General features: G+C 52.1%; 1 protein-coding gene across 1 annotated transcript; it reads left to right on the forward strand.

The window, feature by feature from the left end:
• Positions 1-26,773, forward strand: LOC144723058 (SITS-binding protein-like). The gene is made up of 10 exons (XM_078601600.1): positions 1-929; positions 2,817-2,967; positions 10,821-11,082; positions 11,949-12,111; positions 14,492-14,665; positions 15,276-15,550; positions 17,135-17,271; positions 20,022-20,140; positions 22,361-22,540; positions 24,794-26,773. The coding sequence occupies exons 1-10, from the start codon at positions 165-167 to the stop codon at positions 24,977-24,979; spliced, it is 2,412 nt and encodes an 803-aa protein (XP_078457726.1). The 5' UTR covers positions 1-164; the 3' UTR covers positions 24,980-26,773.
• Positions 26,774-27,828: the final 1,055 nt, after the last annotated feature.

A 27,828-nucleotide genomic window follows, 5' to 3' on the forward strand; every position in this document is an offset into this window, starting at 1 on the left:
GCGGAGCAGATACGAACACCCCCCCCACTCACGCACCAATTACCTCCGCACCCTTCTTCCATTCGTCCTCGCCACCTGGATCGTCTCGCAGGCTACACCGCAACTCCATTCACCTGCCCCCCCCCCCCACACCGCCACACACAAAGATCTCACTCCCAACCCAAATGTCTCGGCGCTCTTCTCGCCCCGACACGGCGCTCTACCCGAGCCGCGGCGAGATGCACGAGTCGTGGCGCGGCGGCGTCGCGTGCCTCTGCGTCGCGATCTTCTTCCTCATGACCGTCGCCATCATCTACTGGCAGGTGGTGGACACTCCCGACAGGGCGTGGGCCCTCAAGGCGACGTCCCTGCGCAGCGGCTTGGCCTGGGACGCCCGCGCGCTCCGTCTCGTGCTGGCTCGGCACCACGTTCAGCGCGACGATCGCGATGATGGCGGTGGTGGTGGTGGTGGTGAAGACGCGTCGACAGAGGTGGTGGAGGAGGAGGAAGATGACGATGGCGGCGGAGATGCTCCGATTTCGAGCGCCTCTCAAATTGGAGATCTCCTGGAAATCCGCTGCGCCGCGGTCAAGGTGCCGGACGCAGGAGAGGAGGTGAAGAAGGTTGCGTGGAACTCGAGACGAGCGACTTGTGTCGCCAGGGAAACTGGTCAACAGCAGCATCAGCAACACCAACAACACAATCATATTAATCACCAACATAATCGTCAAGAGCGCGCTTCGCCGTCTTCATCAACGACATCGCAAAAAGCATCATCATCATCATCGTCGGCAACATCGACATCGTCGCCTTCGTCGCCACCCGAGTTCTGTGAGAGGTGGGAGGCTGGGGAGGAGCTGCGCGTGAGGGCGGAGAGCGTGGATGCTGGAGGACACTTGGACTGTTACCACGTGGAGTGGACCTACCCGGACTGTCGCTCCACACTGCAGGTACTGCATGCGGATGGAGCTGTGTGTAAGTGTTTGTCTTTGTGCGTCTACAGGGAGCGGTAGCGTAGTGGTTAGCGCGCTGCGCTACAAACCCGGCGGCCCGAGTTCGATTCCTGCTCACGGCCAACACCGGTGGCGATTATCTGAACCGGTCCCGAGCCTTCCTCCTAGGTCGACTCAGCCTCAAATCGTTACCTGATGCGGTGTCTGAGCACTAGCTATGCTGCCGGGCTTGGTTCAGGTCACACCATCGGAGCTCACTCACAGCCCTGGCGGAAGGGAAATCTTTGTATGTACGTGTGTGCTAAAACTTGACTTAAAGTTTTCGTGACTGCAGGAATTCATTTGAGTCTTTCAAGAATACGTGTGTGCTGTTTATACATATATATGTAAAAACATTTCGATTTAAAGCTTTCGTGACTGCAGGGATTCATCTTATTTCCCTTCTACGTGACTTTACCGAAAGAACCAAGAAGATGTAAAAACATGTTTCCACTCCACTGCTGGATGACGGCCTCTCCGCACCCGTGCTGATCGTGGGGGGAGGGTGCTGTTATTTTTTCACCACACGTCACACCGGTCAGCGCCGATTGGTGATGGGCAGCATCGGCGTGATGGCTATAGAAGGATAGCACAACACTCTTCTGATAACGTAGCCCTGCAGCAGCCTATAACACCTTCTATGCACGGCGGTCGCCCGTCCGGGCACTGTCCAGGCTCAACTCAGCTTGGCTTCTGAGATCGGGCGCATGTATGAGTGGATTATGAAGATGGATGCACTCGGCCCCGCCATAGGAAATGTGTAATTCCCGTCACTGGATAACGTTGGTTTGAGCACAAATCAATAATCACTTGCGTGTGTGTGTGTACGTATGTAGTCCCTGAGCCCAAACAAGATACTACACTTATCGGTACCCACCTGACCGAGCGTGATATTGGTCGTTCCAATTTCTTTATGTGGCCAATAACAGTACATTACGTGAAAACCAATTAGAAATGAGAGTGTTACCAAACAATTAACTTTTATTAGCCATGGAAATGCATCGGTACATACTATGACAAGTGTGTTACCTTGGGTGGTACCAACTTTTGCTGAATAATATTCATTAATGGTACATGGGGCATCTATATCTTCAATGTGTCACTGTTGAAAGGTGTAAGCCTCCTAACCAGTTCATTTGGAATGCACCAGATTTGGTCAGATCTCGGAAGCTACCCTCCTACCGAGGATAAATTAGCTTCAAAAAGTAATGACACGGTGATTTGGGACCAGGACACACCTTCCTGCATTGCATTGTGCCAGCAACATTTGATCGTTTGACTTGGACTAAAATTACTTATTGAGTTTTTAATGGCTTGGCTGGTACTCAACGGTTACTATTTAAAAACTGGTGAACAATAAACATGCTCTAAATGCATTTCTAATTAGGACCCATGGTGTAAAGTTCAGTCGCCAAACCTTATTAACTGCATCTCTCTGGGCTATTTTTACGTGCTATGAAGAAGGGCCCTTGCTCGAAACGTCGCAGATTTGTGGTAGGTGGTGTAATGTGCAAACAGCACCCGTTGGGTGTGGTGCCAACCTTGATATGGGCTCGCTACCAACACTTTCCCTCAACATCGACTCACGATTATCATGATGAAGGCTGTTATTTGTTTTTATGTATTCTTGTAACGGTGACCGATGCTTCTGAACATCAAACCAATGATGACTAAGACACTGGTGGTGGTGATGATAACGTTGTGATGATGATTGATAATGATGATGAGGGTGAATATTAAGTATCCTGTTGCTGCTGCTGCCGCTGCAGATGATGATGTTGCTGCTGATGATGATGTTGCTGCTGATGATGATGTTGTTGCTAATGATGATCATGTGTCTTGTAGAACTGCTTCGTGCTGCCGAACGGCACGTGGTTTGGCTGGTCCCCCGATGGGCACGCGTCCTGGCCCCTTGCGGTCTCGGGCTCACAGCCGGACGGGAGACACAGGCGAGCCCCATGGCACGCGCGGGAGGGGTACTTCTTGGGGTCCACAGGTACCGAACCCCTTATTCTCTCCCCCACCCTCCCCCCCTAGCACCCCAGCTACCACCTCCCCTCGCGCTCTCACGATGCAGCCGCTCCGTGTAGGTGGCTCCTGCACGCGAGCTTATTCCGCCGCTCCACATAAACACACACACACATACACACATCCACAAAGACAAATATCCCCCATATATCCTTAACAAACTGTAGGGGCAAGTGCTGTTAGCGAGCACCTATGAAGGCCCACACATACACATACAAACACATACACACAATGCGAAGTAGTGCTATACAAAACATTAAAAACAATTGCAATAATCAATCACATTTTCTTCTATCAGAGCTTTGAGAATCGAACTTGGGTTTTCCGGGATTCAAGATGAAGCGCTGTTGACCGCTGAATCTCTGTGTGTGTGTGTGCTTTTGTCAACCCCACTGTTAAATTGCTACGGCGCGTACACACAGGCGTGGCCCGCGCGTGTGTGTACACAGTGCAGGCGCGTGCGTGTGTGCGTGTGTGTGTGCGCGCATTGTGTGTTTTGTGTTTCCCCGCATCGCTGCTCCCGCATGCATTCGTGGTTAGAGCGCGATGGGCAAGGGGGGAGGGGGGACGAGGCGAGGGGAGGAGGACCTACAAGTGGGATGTCGTGGTTGGCATGCCCCCTCTCCACCCCCTTTGTAGCCACACGCCTGGGCAGCTCTGGCCCATAGACCACGCTGGATGCAATTGGACCGCCTGTGCACTCGCTAGCTTACGCCACTGGCTCCCAACTCTGTCCTCACCCACGCAAAAAGTGCTCATATCCAACGCCCCACCTTACCTCAAAACTGCCGACCTACAACGAGACCTTGAGCGGTTTGGCAAAGTTGTGTCCCGCATCATTATGCTGCCCTTGTACCCTCGGGACCCAGCACTGGAGCACATCTTGTCGTTTCAGCGACAAACTTTTATGATTTTAAATGCCAACAACACGGAACTGAATGTGAATTTTAAGTACACGACGGAAGGCTATGCCTACACTGTGTACTCGTCCACCGCGTTGCCGCGCTGCTACCTGTGCAGCGGCTTCGGCCATGCCCGTGCAAACTGCATGGGCAAACCAAAATTTAAAAACATGCAGCCTGCAAATAACGTCACGCACCAGCAACAGCGCCAGCAGCAGCAGCAGCCGCCACAGCCTGTGCAGCAGCAGCAGCAGCCACAACAGCAGCAACAGCAGCCACCGCAGCCTCAGCAGCAGCAGCAGCAACCACAGCACAACTGCCAGCTGTTGCAGCAGCAGGACGCTGATTCAGCTTCACCCTCGTCACCTCGCGCAAGCGCAGTGTGAAGCCCGGCCCCAGCAGAGGAGGCCACGCAGCCCCTAACTCTAAGTGCGTGGCCACTGCCAATTACGAGCCCGACCCACAGGTCGTAGAACAGGACGAGCAACGCCCCCCAGCGAGTGCCGTCCTAGACGGCGCTGTGGGGGGTATATATAAATACATGCTCGATGGCGACCTGCCTGAGGACAGCACAGTGGGAAAAGTGCCGCCGCCACCGCTGCACGCCGCCTCAGCAGCCTCCGGGCAAGAGGAACCACCAGCCGGTGCTGCGCCTAAAGACGCGACGCTGCAGGAGGGCGACAAAGGCCGGCTCACCTCACCAGAAAGGAGAGCAACAGAACCTCCACTACAAGAGGGCAGCCACCCTGTTCCCGATGGGGCCCTGCCATCACCAACGGCAAAAGAGGTTTCTGCCGAGCCGCAGTTTGACGAGCTGAAGGACTCTGATGACGAGGTCTCGGAGACCGAAGGAGAGGACAACGTGAGTGAGGTCAGCTACTCACAAGTCAACGGCGAGTGCCAATATTCACCTGGGAAAATCCACCGCTTCCTAGTTCAAACTTTCAGGAAGCGTAAAGTCAGGGTCGAGCCCTTATTCCCTCCCAACAAATTTTCCACAATTGCAACAGGTTTGAGTTCAAGACACAGGAATACTTCTGTCTAAAAGAGTTCATGCGCAAGGCGAAGAGGGAGCTTACTTCTGCTCAGAAGTAACCGGGCCCCCCGCAGTTACTGTTACCACAACCACCACAAAACAACATGATGGCTTCAGCTATTAATGTTGCTAGTCTGAACTGTACCAGCGCTCGTAGCGACAACAGGTGAGACCAGATCTGCCGCTTTGTCGGGAACACAAAGCAGGAAACTCACCTTGATGCCACTCTGGAGGCTCAATGCCAGCCCTTTCTAGGCGGCCGGGCCTTCTTCAGCCACACCGAGGACAACCTCGCCAGCGTGGCGATTGCACCGGAGAATGTCTCCTTCAAAGAAATTGTCAAAGGTCACTTGATTTCTGTTGACGTCATTCTAAATAACTTTGCCTGTGCTCAGGCGAAGATGGCGGTGTACACGATGAGGAAAAAGATGCTGCAAGGTGACACCGACGGCTGTCAGTGTTCAGGGGCCTGCTCAAGGCGCTGCTCCGGCTGCCTTCGTTTGTCGGCAGTGGCGTTTGTCGGCAGTGGCGACTCAGGGGCACGACGGAGAGCTCCGGTGGAGGAGGACCAAGAGCGGCCTCGTCATTCCCGATGCCGATGGGGGGCATTCTCCCCGCTGCCGCTGAGAAGGCCCTCTTGGCTTCGGCCAGGATCCGGGTAGCCACACGGAGCGACTGCAGCTCCATCTTTGCGGCCATCTCGGCCGGTCCGAGCCACTGGCCCCATGTTCCGGGCTCCACCAGATCTCCCATCCTGGTGAGATGCGCATTGGCGAGACGGCCCTCCATGCCGGAGGTGGTGGATGGCAGCTTTGTCTGCGGCTTCCTGAGGATCGGTTCAAAACAAAATCCTCAGCCAATCACGGCTGGCTCAGCCTCCTGATGGCGAGGGAGCTCCATGTCTCCAGGACGCTCCTGTAGAAAGGTGGCAGCTGTCCCAGTGGGAGGCCCTGCAGGTCCATGTAGAATAGTTCTTCGGAGCACTGCAGACCCCCCAGCTGTTTCAGGAGGAAGGAGGCCATGACGCTCTAGACCGGTGCAGGGATGGCGTGCAGGAACTTTTACGCGGCCTGCAGTCGGAAGGTGGCCAGCTGACTCTGCACGCACCCCGGCCCGTGACCGCCCTCGTCCAGTGGCAGGGCCAGGACCCCAGCCGCGACCCGGTGTCCTCCGCTCGACCAGAAGAAGTCGAGGACCCGCTTCTGCAGTGCGTTGACAAGGCTCATGGGTGGGTGCAGGGAGAAGAGTCGGTGACACAGCATGGGCGTCACCTCTCTCCCTCTCTCTCCTCGTCTCTCTCTCTGTCTCTCCTCGTCTCTCTGTGACTCTCTGTGTCTCTCTGTCTCTCTCTCTCTCTCTGTCTCTCCTCATCTCTCTGTCTCTCTGTGTCTCTCTTTCTCTCTCTGCCCCACCAGTACTTACGCTGCCAGCAGCTCAAACCAATGTTCCGCCTTTTGGGGGACATCTTCAGGAAACTGGGGGTGCCCTTATACAACAGCAGCTTCGTATATGGGGTGCCTTACCTGGCTAACAAGCGCCATGACCTTGCCAACTTCGTCTGTGCTCAGGCGAAGATGGTGGTGTACAGAACGAGCAAAAAGATGCTGGAAGGTGACACTGATGGCTGCTCTGTGCTTCCAGTGTTCAGAGGCCTGCTTAAGGCGCGGCTCCGGCTGGAGCAAACATACCACACACATATCGGTGATGTGCACGTCTTTTTAGAACGCTGGGGAGCCGGAAAAGCCCTCTGTACCAGCGTAGACGGCAACCTCATGTTCACCTTCTGAGACGCTCGCTCGTCACCGTGGTGTGCGCAATGACCACCACCACCACTACCACGTGGCTTTTCTTTCGTGTTGTGCGCGCTGCATTTAGCGCCACAACGCGTGGATTTATAGCGATTATTTGTTTGCTGGTGACTTTGTGTATTTCATATCGGAATCGCCTCCAGTGCTGTTGCTGCTAGCGGCAATGAAAGTTTTTTTAAAAGTAAAAAAGTCTCTCTGTCTCTCTCTCTGTGTCTCTCTCTCTGTCTCTCTCTCACAAGTCGCATCGTCTCGCAAGTTGTGCTGTCGCTCACTTAAAATAGGGTGCATCCGCCGAAACGGAAAGATATACCCCACAGCTGTTATATTTTTATAAATAAATAAAAAACCGAGACAATTTTTATTTCAGTTGTGCTACTGGCGTCATGTTACGAGGCGAAGATTCTATTTGGAACTCTCGAAGGGCAGTGCTAGAGAACATCCCGTTGAAAGTGATATCACGTAACGATATTGTGAGATCCCTGCAAGTGACCTTTTCTATTTACGAAAGGGCACAACTCCTCTTTACATGCTGCCACAAACAAATGTTAATCCAAACTGATTATATATATTTTTTTATTATCATAGATTTATTTTATGCCAAATTAAACGAAGAACTAAGTTAGGGGAGGGGTCGGGTTTGGGGATGGTAGTAGTCATTGGGCACTGGGCTGAGACCACTAACTCTGAAATCGAATTTCTTTATAACTGCTTTTTGTTCTTTACCCGCACCTCCGATTAGCACGGTTGGCTACGTACGGTGCAAAAGAAGTGCAACGTACACACATACAGAAGATCAACACACAGGTGGAGAGAAATCCGGATTCAAACTCAGGATTCAGAAGTGCCGGCTCAGTTCTATGATCCATCCAGCTTGCTTGCTCAGTCTCTGTTCATCATCAACAACAACATCATCATTATCAGCCACGATCAATCAACGGTTCGGCAAATACGTCCCCCAAACCTTCGTGTTACCTTTGCTTTTGCTTTACAATTCGTATATCACTTTAAAAAAACTAACTGAAATAACCAAGGTGAATAACATCGCAGTGTTTGGCTTTGGGGTGGGTGGTGCTTGAACAGCCCAAGGAAGGAATTGAAGATACAAGGAGGGACACCCACCAAAGCTATTACAGCCCTGGGCCCCTATCCAAACTTAATCTAATCCTGGATTGGAGATGTTTGTTTTCATTGCTGATATCCATTATCTACCTGCACTGCATCATCCGAGGCTGAAAACCCGAAGTGGATTTTATCCCCCTCTACAATCTCTGCATAGCAGGGGTGGACTCACACAGACGGCTTCCACCACCCTCCCCTCCCACCGCGTGCCCTCCCGCACTTTCCACATTCCCGCCCCCGCCACAAAACTGTGCGCATCTTTGGTCAACGCCAAGATGCGGGCATCGCGTTACCCCCCCAGCGGTGCCTTGATGTAGAGAGAGTGAAAGATAGAGAGAATTCCGAGCCTACTCTACCGCTTACTCACGCTCGGCAGGACCCCCTAAGATACCATCCAGCCGTTGGGATGACATGTTTACGCACACAGAGACGTGAGTTAAGGAACGAAACAGGGAGGATTTCTCCACAAATCTGGCTGCTGCCTGATGATGCCGGTTTTATTGGCAAAACGTCGTACTCAGATTGTAAATGTGGATTTGCTCTCCAGCACACCGGTTTGCTGTGCTAGTAAAAAATTGGCACGTTCTGTTTACGTGACAAACCTTACTAATTGGCTGTGTCGGGTGGTGGCGGGTTTAACGACGCCTATATATTTACGCGATCTAACCCACACAAAACCTATTATGGATGATATTGGTCGCAAAAGCCTACATGTTAAATCCATCGCGTAAACCTCTGTGGGATCGAATCGGCTTCTGTTGCCCAATAATTATTTGGCGTCTGATTTTTGGAGAAATAATGATAATTACAAAAAATAACGACGTGGATAAGATCGTACATTTGCTGTTTGCGCCATTCCCATAGTGCTAAGAAGGAGCCGCTATGTTTCACAGATGGGTAGATTCTGCCAATAAGGGGACCGATGCTGCTATGCGGTTTTACACAATTGACCTCAGTTGGTTTAACACGAAGGCTTTCACGACAAATATCATCCATGATAGAGGGTTTTTTTTATACATTGCGATTTTTTTATACATTGCGATCTAACCCAAAAAAAAAACTGTATTATGAATAACCTAAGTTGATTAACCATGCTTTGTAAGCTTGGGCCAATGAGGTGGCAGTAACAAGAATTGATTATTTAATCCATCTGTGCAGAACTTTGAGTGTTCTCCACTGTCCTTCCAGCACGAAGCCAAAAACCCGTCACTTGGAATTGGCCAAATATCTCAATGTATCAGGACCCTCCTCAATACGTGTTGAGGCTCGGCGAGTTCTAAATTGGCATTAATGAGAAATACGGTGGTGATAGAAAGTATCGGCCAAACCGGGTAATGGCATCACGAGATCGCTCCTCTTTGTGAATTTTAAAGTCTCTTTGTTCTGATGGACGCAGATTCGTACTCATCACAAACAGCCAGAGGACACGCAGGCCAGATGCTTTCATTACTGGAAATGAAGAGCTATTCAGTCCTGGGGTCATTTGTTAAATAAAGGTAACTGCCCTATATTTGGGACGTTAGACGTGTGTTGAAGTCACGTCGTAACGAGATCATGCTGGTTGTATTGGAATGGCGACGCGGTGGATGGCACACGGTGGTCTGAACCCCGGCCAGCCGAGTTTGACCGGCAGCAAGTGACATCCGATCCAAACCGAACCAGTCCTGGGCCAACCCCGACACCAACCCAAGCTGAAGAGCGTGGTGAAGTATGGCCAATTTAACGCCCCTCCCATGGCCGACACGGTGTTGGGAGGCCGTCGTCCAGCAGTGGATCAACAAGGAGACTTTAATATTATCGACCTTGTGGACAAATGTATGAACTCGGCTCACAAGGCCACCAGCTTGCGAATGGCGACATCATTGGGGTCTTTAACGTTAAACATTTCAACAAACACCACACCTAGGGAAGAAAGGAATTCTGTAAACGTTTATGGTGGTGGTTCCCTGGGGGAGGTCCCTGCGCTAATCAGCTGCAAGGCTGGGGGGCGGCGGGGGGGCACAGCTGCCGGTAATACTGCTTCCAGACATTAATACGGACAAGTTCCATTTATTTTTAACTTTCTCTTGCGGCAGCGCACGTCACTCGATCCTCCCTGCACGCGCCGCGCCTCCGCTCTCTCCCTCGTCCGCAAGCGATTGTCCCGTCGCATGAGATGTTTACGCAAAATCGCGGTGCATAACACCCTCAAAACAGCTGTGAGCGACTGAGTGACCGAGTGGGAGATGTTGGGTGACGGTGAGGTGAATAGTGGATGGGACCGGCCATTTCACCTCTCTTCTCGTTTCGCACGTCCGATTAGCACCGTTGGCTACGTACGGTGCGAAATAAGTTCAACGTACACACATCTCCCGCGAATAGTCCAATTCCTTACCCCGCCCCCCCACCCCCCTGCTATCGCTGACCCCTCGTGATCAACCCGACAACTACCTCCGCGACAACCTCCACAAATCTCCCACCTCCAATCAGCGGATGATTCAAAATGCCACTGACAGACTTCTCACCCGCATCCGTGAATGAGACCACATCCGATCCCACGACTGGCACCCTCCCGATCCAGTCCCAGATCAACTTCAAGATCGCTCTCGCCGACTTCCAGATCCTCCTTCCTCTCATCTCACGATCCTAACCTATACCCTCTCGTCTCACTCTACTCCCCTCCCCGCACTCTCCCAACTCCATCTACTCCACTCTCCACACTAACCCAGCGTTCTTCACACATTTTCAGGGGTGGGGTACTTTCGCCGCCACACATTGTAAACCATTGGGTGTTGATAGCACGATGGGATGTTTTCACGTGTTGTGTATTGTCGTGGGCCGCACATCAGCACGAAAGGCCACCAGGGGCTGCCCGTGTCCCGCGGGGCTTGCAATGAAGAACACTGCACCATCCTATGTCTTCCATCTCATCTCACTCTGCTCCCCTCCCCGCCCTTTCTGCTCTTTGATGCTCCAGGTGTGGCTCTGTTTGTCACGGACGGGATCCCCGTCCTCATCCCCACGTCCCCCAACACCAACGGAGGGGACTTCGAGCTGTGCCTGAGAGCGGTGGAGTCCAGGGATACGGAGGTCGAAAGGTCGTCTGTGGGGTCATCCGGAGGTCAACGGAAACTCCTGTACTCGGTGTGTGCGGCTCGCGACGTTCGGGCCGTGCACAGGGGCATGCGGGCCAGGTTCTACGCGGCGCCGGGTTCGACTCCCCTTCCAGACCTCCTCTGGTAACGGGCGCTGCACAGAGCACGATGGAACACGCAGCGTCAGGCCTCGGCAAAACAATGATGTCCAAAGATTGTGAAGGCCTGAAACACTTCTGGCTGCAAAATAAATAGGCAGACATTATATTTCCTTCTTAAATCTGTCCCGTCAACCACAAGGCCTTCTGGGAATGCATCATTTCAGGAGCCTTGGTTAAATGTATTATTTATTTAGTTACTTTTTATGATAATAATTATTTACATTTTAAAATAAATATAAATATATGCTTTGTTACTTACAGTCAACACAAAGATGCTCACGATTATTATTTAACATTTCTGTTAAGCTCACGAGGAGCACGTGGCGAGCCTCTCCCTTCACCTCGTCAGCCCCGCCCACTTTTAACCAGGCCACGCCCATTCAATTACTAGCACATCCCACACAGCGGAGTGGCCCTTTTCTGACACAGGCCCTCACCTATTCCCCTCTCCAAGCTCCCCTCCCAAAAAAAATCCCAATGTTTCCACATAGTGTATACATTTGGACACTGGGACAGACTTTCTGAAACAACAGGACTGTCCCGGCCAAACCAGGAGATGTTTGGTAGATTAAACAGACGAATGTACCGCTGGATGAGGGCCTCCACCATGGCGTATTTTCCCTGGACGCGGTTCCCTCCAGGCAAGGGATGAATGCGCCGTCTGTTGTGCCTTTACAGGATTTGAACCTCTGACCAGCCTCGTGCTTTGTCAAGTCATAGTCATCTGTTCAGAATTTGGCTTAATCTTTGTACACCTGCGACCAGCGCCACCTGTAGCTTGTGCTCCCCCCCCCCCCCCCCCCCGCGACCGACCCCCATGCTGGCGATTCGTGGCCGTGCCGCCCGTAGGAGCCTGCTGTGGCACCTGCCGCGTGCCCCGGCCGACCCTGCCGCGCTCCACCGGGCCGTGCGAGGGCTGGCGAGGAAGCTCCACAAGCACGCCATGGGAGACAGCGTCATCAGCCTGGGGGAGGCGGCCGCACATCTGCCACGAGCGGCGACATCGGCGCCGGTGAGCCACGCGGTGAGCCATCCGCGTGCGGCGGTGCCGCCCTCGATAGGTGCAACGCTGCTAACGGCGCTTGTTGATCTTGCGAATGCTTTTCCACGCGGCTGTCGAACGGTTAGAGCGCCAGATATGCAAGAACAAAAAGAAGAAAAAACACAAACGAGTATGTAAACATGTTCGTCATTGTAATATTGCGTGCGAGCGAGCGGACGAAAGCCCACGTAGCCACAGAGCCACGTGACAGCCTTCCTGCTCCGGCGCGCGCAGGGCAATCCGCCACGGTCTGCCGCTCGCCGCATTCACACGGCGGGCTGTCGCGAAGCAGTGCGGCCCCATCGATGTTCGGAAGCGGCACGCAACCCCCTGGTCACACCAGAAGCGGTTCAACTAACGGCGCTTGGCCCTGCTGGCTCCGGAACCGCGTGCGGCTCTTAGAAATTAGAACAGCAAAATGTCTCTTCTTCTTCTTATTACTTTGGTTGCAGACCCCTGACCATGGAAGTCCGTCCAGTTCACCAGGGGCAGGGGTCGACAACCTGTGGCTCATCAAGGACTGTTTCGTGACGTTATCTATTCAGGACCACCATCTCGTATTCACCACACAGTGCATCGCGGCTCTTGAAATGTAGTTTTTTTTTACCGAATTCCAAAAGAAATGGCTCTTCTTGTTGCGTTTTGGTTGCTGACCCCTGGGCTACACAGTATGGGGGATCGTTGTCGTTGCATATGTCTACAAATGAGGGTCAAAGGAGAGAGTGACTCTCACAACAACGAGCAAAGCGCCGGGGCGACTAAAACATCGCGAGGTGGCACACCGAGCAACGCAGGTGGAGCATCTGACCGTCATCTCGGTCAGTCAACCTGTGACACGCGGGTCTGCTCCTTGACCTGCTGCCAGCGAGGGTGTGACACTTCACACAGCCTCAAAATGCACCTAGCCTGGCACAGGTGTGTGGTGATGTTGCTTTAGTGGCGAACGGCGGTGGCTGTTGTTGTTTTACAGCGACGCCTCTTGGCCGAGTAACCCGAGTAAGTCACAAACTCGCGTGGCAAATCGGACATTCCCTCCGCTGCTAAACGTATTACTTTGCTGGTGTGAAGAGGCTATAAAAAAAAAAACCTCACCTCACTGGGCATAATGACCAGACGGCAATATTGTACCCCTTAAGCGATGAAATATCGTGGTGTACTGGATGGCACGCTGGACTGGCAATCTGGAGGGTCGCCGGTTCGATTCTACCTCCTGGCGCGGCAGGAGGCAGTGTGGTGGACCCCACCACGAAGCCACTGGAGCCGTGCGCTTTTAAATCTAGATAGAAAGCTCATTTCTTTAAAATCGCGTTTTGTCTTTTAGTTTGTTGTCCTTCCCCCGCACCTCCGATGAGCACGGTTGGCTACGTACGGTGCGAAAGAAGTTCAACGTACAGACAGGTCGCGTGTGGGGATGTCAAGTGTGGGTACTCTCACCTCTTCCAGTCAGTGTGGAAGAGTAGGCCAAGCAATCCTCTGGAGGGGCTGTATTAAACTCCCTCTGTTGAGGCCCTTCTGCCAGCAGTGACGTAAGCAGGTAATTGCAGGGCTACACCTTTGCCTTCTAAGCGATGACGAGTTATGTGTGTGTCTATGTCCGACGGCCTCGTGCATTAGCCCACACCACGTTGTAAATAATGAATGCTCGTTTGGCCATAGCATCGCACTTATCATAGGCGAATGCCGTCGATAAAACACGCACAAGTAAATCACGAAATGCGTTATTAAATACCAAGTGTCTATTTTACCAGCGAAAAAATAAAATGAAATTCCATTTACGGCTGTCACCTTATCGGCATATCCGGGAACAATATTTTTCCTCCCCGGCAGCGTTTGTCGAACGGGCCACACTCTGCTGATGAGACTTACAAAGCCGAAGACCAGTCCACAGCGTACCCTCCTGTTTGAACAAACTCTGCTGCAATACGTTGGTCTGGAAGGCTCATACGTTGATGGGACTTAGAACGTTATTTGTTGCTATTCATTGCTTTGACAGGCTATTGATTAATGTTTCTTTATTATCCAAAATCCAACTGGACATCCCATAATACATGTTAATAATGTTAGTGGCGTGCAGGTTAGTGACTGAGTCTTAAAACTCTTGCACAGGGATGTTCGTGGCCAGATCCTCGTCGAGTTGTTGATTTATTTACTAAAGCTGGAGGAAAAACTGAATGCCAGGAACCATTTCCTAATCAAATAAAAATGTACGCCTTGCATTGCTCCCATCCATTTATGGCCCCAAAGCCAGTGAGTGCAAACTCCACATTCGTATCGCGTGGGGAAGCTATCCGCCAGCTTCCGTATTTGCTAAATACGCGTAACTTTATTTGCCGATGTTTTGCCGTGCGAGCTGTTGGCGCAGGCGGTCGACCCGGCGCCCACGCCACTGCCGGCTGGCGTGTCGCTGTGCGTGGCCGCCTCTCCGTTCCTCCGAGCCGACAACCCCGAGTTCGACACCAGCCTGAGGAGCCGCGACGCAGAGCAGCTGTGGGTTTCGGATCCCGCGCCCCACGGAGGAGACGCGGTACTAAAAAAATCTCATTCCCCAGCGCCGGGCTTGTAATTCCACGTTCCTATGGCAGGGGTGGGGGAAAGTATTTCCTGCAGAGGACAACCACTGTTTGTTGAGTTCTCATGAAGTGGTTGCCTACTTATTTTACGATGATGGATATATCTGTAGGTTGCATCATCATCATCTGCTGCACGTTTCTCCATCCCTTTATGTGCATGGTAAGACTGACGCAAAACTTGAACCTGTGCACTTGAGGGCATCAGCCTGCCACGCGTTCTGCAGGAGGCAACCTTGTGCTCTCTCATATTCAGGCGTGATTTTTCGAAAATATTGGAAATATTCAGCCTGACAATTTCAATTATTATCACTTAATATCCCAGCCCCAGGCGAAATAACGTTCACACCCATCGTCTATTCCGATGACAGCGACGTAAATGCAGATGACGACGATGATGACAATCACGACAACGCTGGCGCCGGGATCCACGACCGCAGTGCCGATAACGACGCCGCCTCTACCACCCCGTGCGTCTTACCACGTGCGCCTCGCCACGTGCGTCTCGCCACGTGCGCCTCGCCACGTGCGTCTCGCCACGTGCGTCTCGCTCCGTGCGTCGTGCAGACGCCCCGGCTGGCGCGACGCGACGGCCGCCTGTCCCTCCAGCTGGACGTGACGCGGGAGATGTCGTGGCGCTGGCTGGAGTCGCACGCCGGCGCGGCCCTCTCGTGGACGGGCGCCGGTCGCCTCTCCCTGCTGCTCGCCGGCACCGAGCCCCCGGGCCCCGCCGTGCCGTGCCGCGGTGCGCGCGGAGAGGAGAGGGGCAGTGACGCCATGCGGAGGTTCTCGCGGATCGCCATGACCGTCGGAAACGGGACCGTCGTCTCGGACGCGTGCAGGTGGGACGGTCAGCCATGTGGTGCGAGGGGGGGGGGGGAGCGGTGGCGCCGCGGTTAGTGCGGCGCTATGGACCCGGCGAGCCGAGTTGGGTTCTCGCTCGCGACAGAATTACGGCGGCGAATATTTGAACCGGTCCTGCTGGACCTTGAGTGACTCGACTCGGCCTCAGATGAGTAGGTGGTGTGGTGCGCAAACATCATCACTGGGGAGATAAAGTTAGCAGCTGGACGTGGTGCTGGCCACCCACCCCCTTGTATGCCGTGCTGACCTTCATTGGTGCTCACGAACAGAACTCACCCCAACAGTTTGGTAAAGGCTATACAGAGGATCTTTTTAGTCCTTTTTGTCTTTTTTGTGCGGGTGAATGTTTAGCTCTGCAGTCACAACAACGTTCTGTTTGTAAGAGTGCTTTATTTTGGTGGCGTGCATTGGGGGCGGAACGGTGGTTAGCGCCTTGCATTGTGAACCCAGTGACCCCAGCCAGATTCCCGGCCGGGGAAAATTTTTAAATCATTGCGCGGTTTGATGCGTGTTTTAAAAACTTGAGACATTAGACGGAGGAAACGAAGGCAAGCGTTACGAATGAGACAAACGAGAGAGTTCAGTCGAGACAGACAATTTTGTTTGGGAAGGGTGCAAGCAAGACGGACAATCGAGCCAAGGCAGGCAATGCGAACAAATCACGCAAACACTGCGGAACAATACAAACGAGGCAGGCGGTACGAACCGAACACTACGATCGAGACAAATGAAGTCTTGAGCTTGAATCATGGGGGGGGGGGGGGTTGCAGGGTGATGATAGTGGAGGGGGTGGGGAGGGGGGTACAGAAGGGGTGAATCAATACACCCCTAATCAATACACCCCTAATCGCTCATAAACACTCCACCCTAACGCCCAACTTGGTTGCAAAGTGCTCATCGTCGTCGGCTGAGACGTTAGACAACAGGATATTTGTCTCACTTGCTCGCCCTACCGTAAGTGGCGCTTTGACGTTTATTGACGGTGTTTGCTGAACACTTTGTTATGCTGCACACGGGGTGGTGTGGGGTAGAACTTGACTTCGAGTCTTGAAGCGAGCCCCACTGTAGCACCCATGACAATTCTCAGGACGTTTTATATCGGTGTGTCTGCGGGTATCTCTCATGTTGCCGCGATAATTACAAAACCCCTCAACCTTTCAACTCACTGTGGAACTCACCGCATAGCAGATCAAGTACTGACCACAGGCTCATTAGGGGTGTGTCTCCTTCTTCGGTAGTGACCGCCTGACTCCCTGATTGCTAGCTCGCTATTTGAATGAGTGATTCATTCACCGACTCGCTGATTGCTAGCTCGCTAATTGAATGGGTGATTCATTCACCGACTGAAAGACAGGCTAACCCACTCATCGACTGACAGACTGACGAATTGTTCGAATAGACTGACCCAATTAACTGACTCGCTCTAATACTGACGAACAGACTGACCCCTCAACGAACAAACTCGCAGACTGCCCGAGCATTAACCGAATCACTCGGAGGCAGACTGACTCACTCACGGGTGGCTCAGCCGTCGGCTCAGTCGCCTTGTCTCTCTGCTCCAGGAGTAGCGAGTTCCCGCTATACGTGGCACTACCCGCACTGGAGTCCAACTGGGGTCCTCGAGGTATTGGCGCTCTCATCCCGTCGGCGCTCCTCGCCAGCCTGCACGGATACCGCTACTTCATCCCCGACGCCGCGGGTGAGAGATGACGCAGTCTGTCTCACGCACACATACAACAGGACACAACAACAACAACAACTTTGATGGCGCGTGAAATGTGAAAGGCTCGCTGCTGGCAAGGGGGCCACGGGACACACCCAGGTGTTATGAGTTGACTCAGTGATGTGAGTGGCAGAGATGCACCGTCATTGCCCTACAGCCCCTGCTGTGCCAAGTTGGCATCTATCGCAGCAACAACCACCTCCATTCGCAACTAAGTAGCGGTGACGTCACCACGGCACCCGTGCCAGGCCAGGTGCACTTTGAGGCCACGTGAAGTGTCGAAGGCTCCATGACAGATGACGGGTCAGAGCCAGGTTCCATGGGTTAACTGACTGAGATGACTGGTAGATGCACCATTTGTGCCTCTACTGTGCCAACTTGCTGAGTTTTTGCCGCCCGGCGCTCCGCTCGTTGTTGTGAGCGTCACTCCTCTGCCCTCCGTTGTTGCTGGAGAGCAATTGCTTGCAACAGCCCAGTAGCGTCCTTCACGAACCTCCTCCATAGAGGCCGATCTTGACACCGCTGGTGCCAGTCATCGACACGTCCACTCAGCTCCACATCTTCCCGTACCGCATCAGCTCCATCTCTTCTCCAGCCCGTGTCGTGCCTGTTTAGCCCCCTTTATGCGGCCAAACAGAAGCACCGATCACACGCACAGACACAACTACAAATACCACCACCACCACCCCTCGTATAGGCTTTGTTGAGGCAAGTGATATCAGCGATGGTGGGGTGGCCAACACCACGCGCGGCCGCCTTTGTCTTCCCAGCGCTGATGTTCTCACCCCGCGTAGCAGGCACTCACTGGTACACATGCGCTCCAACACGGAATGCACGGATGGTGTCTGTGGGGGGCAGCACACGGCAAGTCTTTAAATAACCTCAACACTCCCTTAGTCAGTCCGGTGCTGGATTAAGGTCTCTCTTATACCACGCCGTGTCGATCATGGGGCTGGCTTGACCATACTTCACCACGCTGGTCAATTCGGGTTGGTGGTGGCGGTGAAGGAGGGATCACATAAACAATAGCAAGCCCGTACGGCGCTCCATCTGTTGTGGTTTATTATGAGCGGTTTGTTTTTTTCTTTCTCCAGACATTTGGGCTACTCCGACACGCAAAAATATACCAAAAAACATTGCTCGTCAAAATCTACCAGAGGTGACGCACCTGTTCTACATCACCTTGAACAACGTGGGCGATATTTGTCGGTTTGATTGCAAGGAGAGGAAGGTGCGTTAGAAGGTGGCGCCACCTCGCGTGGATGAGCGGCAATTGTAGGAACCTCACAAGTTGTTCTGCAGTGTCAACCTCCGCAGAGCGTTCTCTAACACGTGGAGATTGTTACCCTGTCCTGTGCGAACTCCGCGCGGAATTTCTCCTTTCCTCGACGGTGACAACGAGAGCGCGGATGGAATACAACCGCTATTGCCACAAATAAACCACAATACCTCGCTGATCTCGTCATGGAGCAGAACCCATCACGCGAACTCCGGTTAGGGGCCGTCCATAAATGACGTCACGCACCTGGGGGGGGGGGGGGGGGGTTAGACATTTGTGACGATGTGTGACGAGGGAGGGGGGGGTTTGAGAAATGTGACGTAACATCAAAATGCGCAACTTTAAATAGACAACACGTTCTACTTAATGAAATAGACTTTTTAATAAATGTTTTCTCATACAACTTCAGAGTGCAGCGCCACATTAAATACGCACTACAATGACAATAGTTTTAAGTAATTTGAAGCATGTTTGATTTTTGGGGGGGGGAGGCAGAGCTTTGTGACGTCATATTTGAGGGGGTTCTGACTTTTTGTGACGTCGTGTGACGAGGGGGGGGGTAAAATCGTCCAAAATCGCGTGACGTCATTTATGGACGGCCCCTTATCCTCGCTGCAGCAGCTTTTGGCTGGCCATCAAACAAAAATGGTCACCGCATCGTGTGGCGCTTTCAGATGCGATCCTGCGGCCGTCTGGAACGCTCTTCCTTCCGATATTAGGATGCCACTGGAGCTATGCGCTTTTAAATCGAGATTGAAAACTAATTTTTTTTAAACTGATTTTTGTGTTTAGTTTGTTGTCCTTCCCGCACCTCCGATTAGCACGGTTGGCTACATACCAAATTTTTTTTTTTGTAGATAAGTGGCCTTTTCTGTGGAAATATTTCGTGCTTTATTTAGGAGACATCAACGTGATCCATACTCTTTGGTTCTTTCGGTAAAGTCACGTGGGTATAAAACAAAATAAATTAAATCACGACGTTTCGGGCGCAACACAAGCGTCCGTCATCAGGTGGGACAACCACAGCAAGAACCAATTGCTGAAGTGGGCAAAGGACTGCTGCAACAAGAGGCCATGTAGGTAAGAGAAGGGGGGGAGCAGCCAGCGAGAAGAGCCAGGGAGGGTGGTTGTCCCACCTGATGACGGACGCTTGTGTTGCGCCCGAAACGTCGTGATTTAATTTATTTTATTTTATACCCACGTGACTTTACCGAAAGAACCAAAGAGTATGCATCCCTGCAGTCACGAAAACTTCAAATCTAGATTGAATCAACGTGATCCTCATCAAAATCCTCATTACCATCGCTTTACCTGTTTGCGTGTAGCTATGAACGTACGCACCTCGAACGAGTATACCTGTCCGTTGCTGCGGCTGCTGTTGCGTGCTGAGAGGGAATCGGGGTGGGGGGGGGGTATTGAACTTGGTCCGGCCAACGCGTTTGGGCAGGAGGCACGGCGAGCCGAGGGCCGCCTCCGGAGAAGATGCTGTTTGTTCGGTGGATGCAGATCATGGCCTTCCTGCCCGTGATGTCCTTCCTCACGCCGCCCTGGCACTACGACAACGAGGTGAGGGCGACGTCGATGATGATGATCATGCTAACAAATTTCTGGGAGGCTCAACCGGGACACGTGGTGTGCTGATAGACCCTTCATCGCCACCGCCCACTTTCACTCGGCCATACCCACTCTCAGCACTATCCCCACCCACACGGCGAGTGGATTCGCTCTCTCTGATGTATGCCCCGCCCACTGATCACAGGCCCCACCCACTACTCAGGTAGCCCCGCCCACTACCCAGGCAGCTCTGCCGACTGCCCAATAGCATGAGCCGGATATTACCTGGCCACCTCACGTGCCATTTCATTTGACACCACTCGACCACGACCCATAGCGTCAAGCTACCAAATCTATTAATTTGGCCGAGGCAGTCCTGTTGGTTTCAGACAGTCTGTCCTGGTGTACGGAAGACTTTACGAAAGTCAAGATTTCGTCACAGTTGAAAATGTTCTGGCTGCATGCTCGGCAATGGGTGGGGCTACCTGGGCAGTGGGAGGGGCTGACAGAGGAGTAGGCAGGGCCTATGAGTAGTGGGCATGGAAAACCTGAGGGGGAGTGAATCCACTGTGTGCACGGTGTTAGCAGTTGAGTGGGCGTGACAATGTAAAAGTGGGTGGTACCGACAGAGGGGAAGGGGCTTCCAGCTCACCGTGTGTCCCGCTTTAGTGTCCCATAAATGTGGTACATATTCTTAGGTTTTTTCGGTAAAGTCACATAGGTAAAACATTTAAATTAATACAAGTAAAATAAAAAATAAAATAACGTGGTACAGTAAGCCTAAACCCTCGCCCACGTGTCACCTCAAACTAGTTCTTAATGTCTTACACGATATTTAATGTAACGCTGCTAGGCCACATGGGTGTGGCGTGCCAAAATAACTACGAGAAACAGCATTCCGAATTGTTCCAGATGAAAGTAAACACTGCCCCGAACCGTGATCACGTGTAAAGCGCTCCGCGATGCCAGTGGTCTGATGTATGCTCTAATGAAACGGTGGCTATGAGATGTTAACTACCTCGCCTGGTATACAGGAGGTCGTGGGTTCGATGCCAACCCTGACGCCTGCTGCATATTTGGAGTCTGCAGTGTCTCTCTCCCCGTGGTCGTGTGAATTCTTTTCCGGGTCCTCCAGGTTTTTCCCTCCACATGTAGAATCAACGTGCGTTTAGAGTATTTGGCTGCTATAAATGTATAGATCATCAGCCACTTTGTTCAACTATCGTTTGGGGCCGGGTCGCGTTTGAAAAAGAGCTATATAGCTGAGTGGACCTTACCTGGTAAATAAATAAATAATGATTTAGCTGGTAACGCTACAAACTTGGTGAGAGGCCAACAGCTGTTGTGTGTTTTTATCTTTTTTTATCTCCTAAAGACAGACTGACAGCAGTCATAGGAATGTAGAATTTCCGACACTGGCTCAAGAATGTGGAATTTCCCCCAACGGAGAGAAGTAGGCACGCCAACGTTTGCCTGAGCAAGCAGAAGCCGTGTAGTTTAGAAACCATTATGATTAAAGACTATTATTTTTATTACCCCCCAACCTTAGACGATAGCTGTCAACCCATATGGTTTACCCCGCATTCTTATACGGGGAAATTGAGTTTTCAGGTCCATACGGAGCACAGCCGTTTGAATACGGGCAAAACAAATGTGTAGATTTGTTTGCGTTTCTCCCTTGTGATGGGACTTTGTAGGATGAACGTTGAGATTGATAAGGGCACGGGGTGACCAATAAAAGGCGCTGATAAGGTGTTGACAGGTGTGGATGTCACACCTGATGATGATTGCTTGTGTTTCAGTCGAAACGTCGTGAGAATTTTTATTGTTTTATATTTATATTATTTTATTTTATTATCTCCCTTCTACGTGACTTTAGCGAAAGAACCAAGAATATGTTGACATTTCGATTTAAAGCTTTCGTGATTGCAGGGATTCATCTTCTTGGTTCTTTCGGTAAAGTCACGTAGAAGGGAAATAATAAAATAATAAAAATAAAACGTAATAAAAAATAAAATAATAAAAATAAAACATAATAAAATAATTCTCACGACGTTTCGGCTACAACGCAAGCAGCCGTCCTGCTTGTGTTGTAGCCGAAACGTCGTGATAATTTTTATTGTTTTATATTTATATTATTTTATTATCTCCCTTCTACGTGACTTTTACCGAAAAAACCAAAAATATGTTGACAGGTATGTTAACCCCGCCGACCCCGTACTGTTCCCGCAGACCGCGTCGCTCTCCCTGCGCCTGGCCTCGCTGCACCGCTCCCTCGTGGCGCCTCTGCTGCGCCGCTTGGCCGAGAGCCCCGCGCAGGCGGGGCTGCCCCTCGTGCGTCCCCTGTGGTGGCTCGACCCACGTGACCCCGTCGCGCTGAGCGTCAACGACGAGTTCCTGCTGGGAGACACGGTGAGGGCACCGCACCGCACCAATCCTGCTCGCTCGAGTCCAGGGGTGGCCAACCTGCAACAGAGCAAGTGCCAAAAAGGAGTCGTGAGTTCTGCAAAGAGACAAGTGGATATATTATGAGTGTAAATATACTGACAGTTTTCGGCACAGTACGGGCGACATGCATTATTCTTGTTAGCTGCTACGATAGCATGTGCTACGTTACGCCCCTTCGACAGAGCGGCACGTGGTGGATTAAATAAACAGTTGGCCACCGCTGCGCAAGACGGTGGAGCGATTTTTGCCGATGGACTGCAGGTACAGCCATTCCCTCGTTATTCACGGCGAGGGTTACCTTCCGGAGATCACTCGTGAACAGCACGTTTCGCGGAAAAATATATAAATAAGCGATTAAATATATTACAATTATCATAATACACACAAATGAACGTTGGTTTTAATAAACAAAGGAAATACAAACTAATATTAAACTTTAAATAATAGTTCATGAATTAACTTTACTTAAATTATGATGCCACGCGTCATCACTTTATCTCATCTCTCTCTCGATGCGGCCGTGTAGAGTTCCAGATGCGATTCGCCGATAGCCCAAATCGCGGACAGCAAGCTCGCGAATACCGGTACAGCACTCGCTAAGCCGGTGTGGACTGTGCCGCATCGGGATGATCCTTCTAGCGACCGCGTGTTACGAACCCTGCGGCCCAAGTTCGATTCTCGCTCACGGCCACGAACACCGGTGACGATTATCTAACCCGGTCCTGGCTTTCGCCTAGGTCGACTCAGCCGTAAATGAGTACCTGGTGCGGTGTGTACACACCGCCACGAGGGTGACAAAGGCGGCCGGAGGAAACACCAGCGGGACTTCTCGGACGCGCTGTGAGGGTCATCAACCGGATTCATTACAACTCACACCACGCAGCCACAAGAGGGCGCGATCTCACAAACAAACACATTTGATTCACACGTTTATCCTGAACAGACTGTTGGGGCAAATGCTGCGAACGGGCACCTCTGAAGGCCGGGCACGGCACACGAGGGGGTGGGTGGCCAGCACCACGCCCGGCCGCCTTTGTCTCCCGAGTGGCGATGTTTACACACCGCGTCAGGGGAGACCAAGGAACGGTTCAGATAATCGTCACCAGTGTTGTTCGTGAGCGGGGATCGAACTCGTGTGGTTGGATTCGTAGCGCTGTGCGCTCATCCCTGTGCTACCGTTCCACCCCGAACGGCCTCATCATCGCTATCGACCGTGATTGATCCGCTGCTGAATGAAGGCCTCTCCCCAAGCCCTCACCATCCCACACATTCGCGCGAGGTAACGGCGATCCATCGAGCTCCTGCACACGAGCTGATTTCATCGCTCCATCTCCGCAGGGGACGTCGTCTCGGGTCGCATTCTCGCTCCTTTCTTTGCCTGCCGCTCTGTGGTTTGTCTCGACCGCCCGGCCATCGCCCCATCTTGCCGTGACAGATCCTGCCTCAACGGGACATTTTAAATTCTTGTAGGCCCTAGACACTTATGTTTCGCCGGCCCTCAGTGAAAACGATCTGCAGTTGGTGCTGCTGATGCTGCCCCATGTTACTACCGCCGCTGTCACTCCGCTTGTTTCACGCGGCACTTCGTCCAGCCTCTGCACCGATGTCGTTACCGCTCCGTCCACTATTTAGGCCGTGACATCATCCAATGGGAGCACGCTGTGTTCCGCAGAGAAGCAGAATTTGTTTGAATTTATTGCACATGTTTTTTTTTGCAATGAAAAAACATGGGAAAATTTCATGTCCGGTGTTAATTTCTCTCTCACCTTATGAAGAAAAAAAACCACATTAACACTGACACGACTCTGCATCTTTGTACATGCACCGTGCCTATCCTTACTCTGTACATATTTATTCAAGAAGATGTCTTGGTTACATTTTTTATGTTGTCACATTTTTTTCGTAGGCGCGAAGCACATTGCCTCCTGTGCCTATTGGATAATACGCCCATGTATCCGCGGACAGTTTCACCGCTGGCCTCTGTTTTTGTGGCTGCTGCTGCTGCTTGTGATATTGATGCAAGTCCCCACTAGCCGTTGCTGCTGCTGCTAATCTTGACGGCGATGTTGTTCCCACCGCTGCAGCTTCTGCTTAACGATCGCAACAACGTTGTTTGACGTTGGCGCTGACGTTTCTGCCGCTGCTGCTGCTGCTGCCGCTGTCGCTGCTGCTGCTGCCGCCACCACTGCACCCGCCACCACTGCACCCGCCACACAGTTGCTGGTGGCTCCGGTGACCCGCTGGGGCGCCGTGCACCGCGACGTCTACCTGCCGTGCCCGCGGTGCCGCTGGAGGGACGCCGACTCGGGCTCCGTGCACCGCGGCGCCACGTGGCTGCGCTCGCACCCGGCGCCCCTGCAGCGCGTGCCGCACTTCACGCGCGTGGCCGGCCGGGCCGCGTGACTCGACGATGGAGGGGGGGGGCGGTTGGCGTGGGGGAGCGGTGGTATAGCGGTCAGCGCGCTGGGCTACGGATCTGACGAGCGGGGTTCGATTCCCGCTCACGGCCAACAACCAGCGACGATTGTTTGAGCCGGTCCTGGGCCTCCCCTAAGTCGACTCGGCCCCAAATGAGTGCCTGGTGCGGTGTGTAAACATCGCAACTGGGGAGACAAAGGCGGCCGGGCGTGATTGGCCACCCACCCCGTCGTGTGCTGTGCCGGCCTTCATAGGTGCTCGCTAACAGCACTTACCCCTACAGTCTGTTACAGGCTATACGGGGGATCTTTGTCTTTGTTGTTGGCGGGGGGGGGGGAGTCGAACGCAGGAGTCGGGTCGTTGGAGATCGCTGCGCTCGTTGGTGTCTTCATTGTTACGCGTGTCACCCGCCCGCTCCCACCGGTGACGCCCCGCAACAGAGTTGTGGTGCAGTGGCAAGGCATGGGTGGCATGGGTGGCATTGGGTGCCCCTAGCCTAGAGACTCACGTAGCCGTAGTAGCACCTATAGGACTCGCACAGAGAACCCGTAGACTTACATAGACACCCATAGTAGCCTCGCGTGCTTCACGTGCCCCCCCCCCCCTGTGCAATTCATTAAATGGGTGTCCCCATCTCAAATTCACCCCCTGCCACCCACTCCTTCATAGCCCGGTGGCTCTGCCAGTCCGCAGGCTTTGGTGCAGTTGCACCGCCTACACACCGGAGGGATAATCCCGATGGAGGCCGCTAAACACGCCAGAAGCAGACTCGTCGCGATAGATGTTTGTGGGGAGGGGAGTAACTGAGAGAGCCCATGCTGAACCTACTTGCTGTAACTACCATTTAATATCTGCTTGTGCTGGATGTTGGGGGTATGGATCAGTTAATGATCTTCTTGCAGTCCACCAATCCCTACCTAGAATTAGTTTTAAAAAATAGTACAATTGTTTACTGAGGAAAGCCTCGCTGAGTCTCACGACTCATTTCCAGGAAGGTCCTGCGAAAATTGGAATGTTGGGCTAATCCCATTCATGAGGGTTTGCTTTTCATGTGGCAAGAAATCTGAGAACCCGTAAAAAAACACACCACGTATGATGGAAAGGGGATCTTACGTATGAGTTGACAAGCCCACTTGCTGTACTGTTATCTCCTGACCACATCGCGGTCCAGCGAGTTTGGGAGTTTCACAAATCTCTACGTGATCCGCCAACCCCTTCCCTCCGAAGCACCGAATCACAGGCATATGTATGCATGCTTGTCGAGTTGTGTGAATCTAATGTATATCGGGCTCTTTGTATATATTTGCTATTCGAACTTGAGAGTCTCACCTAAGTTGACTCAGCCTAAAATGAGTACCTGGCATTTGGGTGTTGTGTGGTGCTGGCCACAGCCCCCCCCCCCTCCCCCCCTCGTGTGAAAAAGAGCTTTATAGCTCATCGGATTCCTCCAGGATAAATACAGATTCTTGATTCTGTGATGTTGGCAGCCTTAATAGGTGCTCGCTAACAGCACTTGCTTAAACAGTATTAGCTGGCAGTGGGCCTACATGATATTCGTAAATGTTTATACACAGTAGTGTACGTCAAATGTAGAACGTAAATGATATTGCCTTAGCTGCACTGCCAAAGTGAGCGGTAGTCTATTTACAACATGTACTGACTGATGCTTAATGTTAATTTCGAAAGGTCGAGAGTTTCCTATCATGCTGTGTGTCTTTGTTGAATTGAAATGCACTGCTCGTTTGGTGTACGTGCTCGAATTATATTTAATAGCTCAGAGTCTAAACGAATTATGTCCACTCAAAATATTTACGAACTGTTTTGATTAATTCGGTGGGTCATCATCATCATCATTACCATCAGCCACGATCAATCGACCGCTTCGGTGAAGGCCTCCTCCTCCCCGAGATGTTGCCATCTCTCACACGGCGCTGCGACGGATGCCACCACGTGACACGTCTTTAGCTCCTTCACACGAGGAACTGGTGATGTCAACGCCCAATCTCAGCAGCAGCAGCAGCAAGCGGACGTCCTCTGCTTTTGCTTGTCGTCATCTGGAATTTCCTCCGCCCCTCCGGCAATCCGTGCTGTCGACTCCCTTGTCCCCTGGTCGCTGCCCGATAACTGATTGTCTCTTCAACCAGTGATGTGCATATCCACTGGTCACGTGCAACCGGGACTGTACAGAACGTTGTTATTTTCTAGCCCAGGTGTTGGCAACCTGCAGGCTCTTTCAGGACTACTTTGTGACGTCTCGGATTCACATCCGTGAAACGACTAGACGCCTGTGAAATAGAGCGTCATAGCTCATGGGATTTTTCCAGGATAAATAAATATTCTGATTCTGAAATGCGTCAAAAACCCAGACAGGTCGCGTGACCTTCGCCGTGGCTGAAATTAAACCCTTGGCGTGCAAGCGCGTACACTAGCGAAGGAATGCGCATGCAAATGTGAAAAGGACAAATCATAACCGATGGGTTTACTTTATTAAACACACATTGATAGTAAATAATAAGCGCCGAACAAACGATTATTGTTTTCATGTTTTAACGAGGACATGATGAATAATTCGATCGTGATGTTCTAAATATGCGACTTTTTAGAGGCTGTGTGCCATGGGTGTCGAAGCGTGTGGGCCCATTCTCGAATGAGTTTCGGACCAATGGAAAAGTCGAGATTCTTGCGATAAGTAACCACAACAGCTATTGGCGTCTCGTGAATGCGGCACTCATTTTATTGACCCAATTTAATAACGGTGCCTCATTAATGTGGTCGAGACGTGCGTGTGCCCACTGCGTAGAATGCGCCATTGTCGAGATTACCATGTTCTCCAG

Source organism: Lampetra planeri, chromosome 16 (assembly GCF_965212315.1).
Source record: "Lampetra planeri chromosome 16, kcLamPlan1.2.h2, whole genome shotgun sequence".
Classification (NCBI taxonomy): Eukaryota; Metazoa; Chordata; class Hyperoartia; order Petromyzontiformes; family Petromyzontidae; genus Lampetra; species Lampetra planeri.

What these genes read in the sequence shown, in the direction of transcription:
- LOC144723058 (XM_078601600.1), top strand. Translation starts at nt 165, where the DNA reads ATGTCTCGGCGCTCTTCTCGCCCCGACACGGCGCTCTACCCGAGCCGC. An exon ending in GAGCGGCGACATCGGCGCCG is followed by an intron (nt 12,112 to 14,491) that starts GTGAGCCACGCG and finishes TTGCCGTGCGAG; the next exon opens with CTGTTGGCGCAGGCGGTCGA. An exon ending in GTCGTCTCGGACGCGTGCAG is followed by an intron (nt 15,551 to 17,134) that starts GTGGGACGGTCA and finishes TCTCTGCTCCAG; the next exon opens with GAGTAGCGAGTTCCCGCTAT.